The 7,894-nt window shown below is 27.8% G+C and overlaps 1 protein-coding gene across 1 annotated transcript; it reads left to right on the plus strand.

The window, feature by feature from the left end:
- Positions 1-660: 660 nt before the first annotated feature.
- Positions 661-6,702, plus strand: LOC113380601 (integrin alpha-5-like; the record flags this gene model as incomplete). Its single annotated transcript, XM_026619778.1, has 2 exons — positions 661-758; positions 6,532-6,702. Coding segments are annotated over 2 exons (269 nt in total), but the record flags the coding sequence as incomplete, so codon positions are not given.
- Between the last annotated feature and the right edge of the window lie 1,192 nt (positions 6,703-7,894).

Genomic DNA, 7,894 nt, shown 5'->3' on the forward strand with positions numbered 1-7,894 from the left:
AAAACAATATTAATTTTCTTTCTATTACACAACAATTTTTTTTTCTATTATATAACTTGAAATATTCTGGTATTAAATAGACAGAATTACTGATACATGTGTATTAATACAAGTATGAAATTCTAAGCAATTTTTAAATAATAGCTGATATCATATTTCATAAATAATACGATATCAATTTTCAGTTGTGATATTGTGTTTCTGCATCCTGATTAATAAGCATTAAAGTCAATTGAAATATGAAGTAATAATAGTAATAATATACATGTAAAAAGGATTTAATTATATATATATATATATATATATATATATATAAATTTAGTGACAGAGCCTTATAATCCCACATAACATTATTAAAAAACATGAATTATTCAAAATTTATTAAAAAGTCCTGGCTCATCATCACTAAATTATTAAAGTTCTAAAATTCTTTAAAAATAATGATATCATTTAAATAAAGATTTTTTGAATATATTTTAATTTATTCGGCTTGTGTAAGCTAAAACATTGATTTTATTAAAAATTGAAAAAAAAAACAAAATTTAATGATGGTTCAGTTTTATATTACGTGCCAAAAATGACGCACCTGCACAATTCTGTTTACTGCCCTATATTAGAATAATTAAACTCCAAAATTAATAAAATTATTTTAATTTTTAGGAAACAAAAATACGTCACGAGGCGAACAGATGGACCAAAAGTCTGATCAATGGTTTGGAGCAACTTTGAGCAGTGTTGGAGTAAATGGACCAGTTGTGGTAAGTCCTAAGTTTTTAGATATGCAACATATAATTCAATTATATTTGGTAGCTATTTTCAAGATACATAAAAATCTCTTGATTTGCGGAATCCTGAGTATTTTACTACCCAGGTAACAAAAAACCTGCAATACCGTATTACCCATGAGTTATCAAGTTAACGTTGGCGAGAAGATCGTAAATTACATCCGAGCAATATGTAAATTTATTACACTGTTATTATACTCAACTATCTACATTTACCCTGGGAAATAAAGTATCACTTAATATCAATATTTTTAAGCGAAACCTGCTGAACATATACATTATAACACATGCCTTAAGATTTTTAATAAAATGATTCATGGCTTGACATAAGCGGTTGTTTGACAAGTTGTAATGAATCATATATACACCATCAATTTATAATTGACTAAGTCTCTGGCCATAATCGAATAACAGGCTTTAAGTACATATTGAATTAATATTGTGGAGAAAATGATAAGTGTTAATGATTATGAAGTGTTAAATTGTTGAAACGTAACATTAAAGGATGAATTATAGTATTTGAACTTGAATTATGGGATACCTGTGGTTTATTAGTTGGAATTTTTCGAACGATTGGATTGGTGTAATAACAACTATTAGTTGTAATGATATTGTTGATCGAAGTATTGTATAAACCGTACTTTGAAATATTGCAATTTTATTATATTAACAGTAACTCTAACCTAAATTATATTCATATATTATTTTAATATCTATAGCAAATACTCTACATAGTTATCAAATAATTCCCAAAATATAGAATAGCTGAAACTAAATCTGAAATTCGTGATATTTATATCATTGAATTATGCGTAAATATTATTATACAAAAATTATATTTTATCTAAAGTAATTGGACTTCAAATATTGTACATGTATTAATGTAATACCTAAGCAAATTCCCACAATAATTATATAACAATTCGCAAACTTTGAAAGAGCTGAAATTAAATTTGTAATAACTATAGTTCTTCAAATTATTTGTCCTCGAAGTAAAACGTATCTCATAAATGCACTTTTCATAAATAGAGATAAGATTTATATTCAAATAATCTAATTTTATGCAATTTATACCTAAAAAAATTATGTTGTTCGTCCATTAGGAATAATTGTTACATATATGTTACGTATACTTACGTACTTATGCATTGCAATTACATGTATGAAGAATATATACATTACATTCACGTAACAGTTGCATAAACATACGTTGCAATTGTTACATATTAGCTACATATAGAATTAATATTGTGTAGGAAATAGTTAATGATTATAAAGTGTTAAATTAATGAATTGTAACTACACAGTATAAATTACAGGTATTTATACTTAAATTATGGTATCAGTATTATTATTTAGAAATTCTCAAACGATTGATGTAATAATAACACCCGTTATTGTAATAATATTGTTGATTGACGTAGTGTACGAGTACATGTAAATTGGAATGCAATTTATTATACAGAGTTTTTAAATAATGAAATAATGAACTTATTTTTAATACGAAAAGTTGCATACTGTTGCAATTTGGTTTCAAGAGTCACATTCTTATATTTCTTTAAGAATCCAAGAAATCAAGAATAGGACTATTTAGAAAAAAACTATCAGCAGAAGAGTATATTTTTACCTGAGATATGTCATTAAGCAAATATAAATTCTCGATTAATTGCATGATACGTCTCTGTTATGAATCTAATTCTCAATTAATACAATTCTTGGTATTGGTATTTAATTAATAACATTGAACAGTAAAATCTATACATAATATCAATAATTATTTTCTACAACTAATTATTTATAACAATATGATTTTTACTACCTCATATTGTTCCAGAACACAATTGGTACATGTCGAATGAATATGCGACTATGACTTTCTATAATCCAAGATCAGAAAATCTCATAACCGTATTTCATTGTATCAGAGATATAATAACATGTATTGTTATAATAATAATAATAATAATAAAGAAAATAGCGTATACATCAAAATAATGAATTGCTGATGACAAGAAGCATTAAAAAGAAATATTGTGAAAAATGGGTAGAAGAAACGTGTTTGGTGCAACAAAAGAGTAAAGACATTGAGAGATGACTTTATGAAGAAACATTTTGAAAAAAATACTGTATATATTATCAGACTAAAGAAGTTATAGAATAATGGGAATAACTTGTTTTAAAAATTTGAATGTTTAGTCAGAATACTTGTTCAAGATTAGAACAATTTCAAGAATGTTCCTAGCATTTTGAGGTTTAAATATATATAATTGTTTAGAAAATACCTTACTTAGCAAAACAACGTTTGCCGGGTCAGCTAGTACATTTATATCTATATATATATACACACACATATATATATATATATATATATATATACTTATACTATGTATATTTAACACGTTGCTTTTTATGTAGTTTTTAGTAAAACTGATATTAAATGAGGGTCGTGCCTAAAACATTTCAACTTTTTCATTCAACACTTTGATCGACTATCAAACTTTGTGTGACACATCTGTTTAAAATACATATTAATTCTCACGAGCAAAACACTTTTAGTTTTTTCAATTAACTGGTTAGGTAGAAGTGGAGAGATGACATTTTAATTTTTCCACGCCCAGAAAAAAACTTTTAGACAAAACCACCCAACATCAAATTTGTGATAGATAGATAAAGTGGTATCAAATTTTTAATTTGCTGAGTTTATTTGTCAAATCTCTCAGTTATCAATGAAGTTCTCAATCAAACCATCTATTGGCAACAACTGCTATTAATATTATTTAAAAAAAAATCTTCGTAATGATCTTGTCTAATTTGTTATCCACAATTGAATATCATAGATCTGATGTGGTTTGGATTGGTAAAATTAAACTACTGGGATTCTTTTTTTACGTAATTTTATAAACCTGATAAATATCGTGTTATTTAAAATGTCGAATTAACATATCAATACAAAGTGCTCTAAATGCAAAATTCTAATTTATTATCATTTCACGCGTGAAAAAACCATGGCGTGTCCATTGTCATATATTATTATACTCTATATTCAAACGGCGTAGGTATTGTAATAAGTTGACATGATACAATGACCTGGTGGAGTTGTCATCGAGGAAACTCGGTAATATTTTATTCCATATTATATACTACCATATATGTGGACAATTTCGACCACCCACATTTAATAAGACTTGATTCCTAATCAACATAATGCGCAGAAGTAAGGCAACGCCTTCTATCCATGCCTCGACAATAGAAAATTTTTTTTAATTAATTAAAATTTATATAATTCAATTTAGTAGTTAAACAAACAAAAGAGGTTTTTGTAAATGAAACATGTAATTTTTTATGGTCTGGTAGGTGTAATAAGATTACAGTTTCAGACTTCTGATGAACTAATATAAAAGGAAGTGCCAATGTGGAATTAGAGAGCTTAGTAGCAGTATTATATGTATTATGTTACTAATACTACCATCATAATTTCTTAATAATTTATAATTTATATTTTAGAATTTAAATTTATTGTTAATAAAACAATTAACAAACTAGTTTTTACAATTATTATTACAGATTTATGAAAGTGTGATAAAAATTATTAAAAACTACTCTGTAACATATTACATAGTATTCAATATACTAGGGAATCCTAAACAGGTTAAATGGTTAATAGTAGGTAATTAAGAATTGATAATGTATTAGAAGCAAATTAATATAATAATAATCTATTAAAATATCATACAAATTGAAATACACTGTATGATATGGAAACAAGTTAAATGGCTAATAGCAAATGGAAATCGATAATGATCAGATGTCACATTAATCTTTTAGAAATATCAAACAAACGCTTCATGGTACATAAATAATTGACCAATGTATAATAACTCATTATTAGATTTACCAACTGTTCGTATGAGTAAGTAATAAGGCACATGAACAATAAATAATCATCAAAATCCACAAATTCAAGGAGTTAATAAATACAAACCAAGTCGAAAAATGTAGAAAAAGTGAAAAATGTGAAACTCAAAATTTATTTAACACTTGCATCATTTTACTAAAGTTCTTCTCCACAATATTACGGGGTCAGTTCACTTCTAGATAGAAATACAACATGGTTGTTATGGCAACCCTATGTTACTGACCAATCTTCATATGAGTAGGAAAAACTGTCGAAATGCTATGTATTTGACGGAATTTATTTTTAGATATTCATCCTTCAAAACGCACAAAGTCAAAAAAACAATGTTATCATAACCGCATCTTTTTGATGTATCATTGACAACACATAAGTGAAATTAGGTTTTCTGTGTAAAACGCATGGTCGCACAGCAAATTCATAACATTGTGACAGTTTTTACTACCAAGTACTGTAACTTAGTTGGTAAATCCAACAATGTAGACCACCAAAATTCAACCTCTTACTCATACATTACACAAGGAAGTAATAAAAATCTCTACATATTTGTGACTAGCATCTATATATAGTTCAAAAAGAATATTCCTCTCAATTACCCGGAAACGTAATCAAAAAGCAATCCTGTGTAATTTAACACTCAAATAATCTAACCCTTCTACGTACTTAAATTTTTTATCACTGTTTCGAAAACATTAAACGAGGCGAAGAGTACCATCATTCAACATATATTATACTTGACTTGGATGCATTTGTGAAGTGTTAAGTATATGGACATAGATAAAAACAGTCGCAGTCACATTATTTTATTCCTGTTATGGTTACATTAAACTAGATGACTCAATGCTTTATAATTTTGTTTTATTGAGTAAAACCGTTGGATGATTTTATTACTTGGAAACTGGGCGAAGATGTAATGGACAGAGTAGTAACTTGGGTTCATAAACAAATGAAGGTGTTTAAAGAAAATATCTAATAAATGCTTCCTGGACCGAGCAGTACAACTTAGATTTAGTAATTGTTCAAGCAAAAATATGGAACAAAAGGAAAAAAAATTGCCAACATCCAAATCCACAAATTCAAGAATTTATCAAAACACAAACCAACTTTTAGGCAGAAAAAAGTTACCAGCAGATTTATAAAGATAAGAATAAATCTAACATCAGATAATGTTTAACAGGCAATCTTCTTACCAGAAAGGACGACCTCTACACAAGATTCAATATGAGAAATAGATATCTTTTCTGATTATTGGTGAGCAAATTGCATATTTTTCAGAAGTATGCATATGAAATTATATATGACAAACTATGAGAAGATAATAAAAATTCATCTATTATTATTTTTCTATTTCTTAGACAATTTGTGGAACCAATAACACGATAATAAATTAATCTTAAATGGGTTCATTTTGATGACAAATATACCAAACAAAATCCTAAATAGACACCTATATGTACATATAATGTCATGCTTTTCTCATTTACTCTATATTTAGAACTATATTTGTCGTATGTCTGCCAAAAGATACATTGGTTTTATGTAGTCTTTCTATTTTCGAATTCTGTGATGACTCAGTTCATTTTATATCTATGTGGATTGAAATACGAATTTGATATATTTTTTGAAGAAATTATAAGGCTTTATATTGTTTTTAATGTTGAAGGAATAAGTCTCGTTGAGAGAAATATTGAGATAGAGACGATGACAACTTTGAGGTTGGATGGATAAACAGAAGATTTATTTTAAATTTCTATTCTTTTAAATAGATTGTGACAACTTTAATGAACATAAAACAACATAGTGTGATCCTAATTATTTTTTTTATTTTCTCAGGCCTGTGCACCTAGATATGTCTTCAGATCTAACACGATAACCAGTACAAGATCTAGTCAAGTCAACACAAGATCTAAGGAAGAAAAGCGAGATCCTGTTGGCACGTGCTACTTAGCCAAGAACAATTTTACTGAATTTGTTGAATTTTCACCTTGCAGAACAAGTAAGTGAAAAAAATATATTAAATTTATATCGGTATATAGAGAGAGGAGAGTAAGAACTACCAGTATTGGCCCGGCAGGTAAAGGATGGGACGAACCGCGATATATACATGTATGTAAAAAACATCATTCAAAATTGTTATATGATGTATTCATTTTCAACTTAAATGCTATCTCGTACAATAGCAAAAAAGTTTTACTTCAATCGCGTGTGAACCTAACGCGCACTCTTTCTTGAGATCTGCGTGAGTATTGCGAAATAAACAAAATATTCGGTTGCCTTTTAATTACTATTAATTTTTTTTACTATCGTTGACAAAGTTAAAATTAGACTAAATCGAGTACCATCTTTTAAAATAGTTCGAAACGTTTAAGTCCCTAATTCAGTGGATTTGTTTGTCGTCCCGCGGTTCGTCCCATCCTTTACCCGCCTGGGATATACTGGTAGTTGTTACTCTCCTCTCTCTCGACAGCCGCCGAGGAGCTAGAAATAGCCCGCTACCAGAGTTAGAAGTTAGCGTCATTCTGATTTGTAAACATACGAGTCGAGCGGGAATTCTTCTAATAAATGTTTACTGACCAAAAATATAAAATTCAATCCGTATAAAAATAAACTGCACTAAGAATAATATGAAGGATGATAGATGTATTCATAACAGTGAAAGTATCGGGTGGGGAAGATTTATCAATTGGATCTTAAAGACCAATGATAATACGTAGAATAAAACGTAGAATATTTCCAAATGTAATATTTTGAATTTAGTTTTATTATTCAGAAACATCTCTAAAATAGTGGCTGTTCGGACGTATTTTTATATAACTATATTGGCCTTCAAGAGAGCCATCTTCATGGCATTAAGCTTTTTATACAGAGTAGGACAGGCTTACTTTTCAATTCCAAAACGAAAGTCCACGTGGTAACATGAATTATAAATATCAAATATATACAATCTTCGAATCAATTAGAATCTAGCGACAAATCAGTAATTTTAATGAGAACTTGCAACAAATACATAAATTATTCAAAAAATCGGTGTTTTACGGTCACAGGTTACAAAGGTTGAAATATAACTTAACACTCTGAGACATTGTAAAAAGATTTTTTTATCGCCAGTTTTAAAATAATTAAAAATTTGTGTAAATTTTGTCATCACTCGATTAATAATAAATCTTATTCACCTATACATTAGTTTAACTTTTAA

This window comes from Ctenocephalides felis, unplaced genomic scaffold (genome assembly GCF_003426905.1).
Source record: "Ctenocephalides felis isolate EL2017-DRISC unplaced genomic scaffold, ASM342690v1 CF-g0.4_SCAFFOLD_02239, whole genome shotgun sequence".
NCBI classification, from domain to species: domain Eukaryota; kingdom Metazoa; phylum Arthropoda; class Insecta; order Siphonaptera; family Pulicidae; genus Ctenocephalides; species Ctenocephalides felis.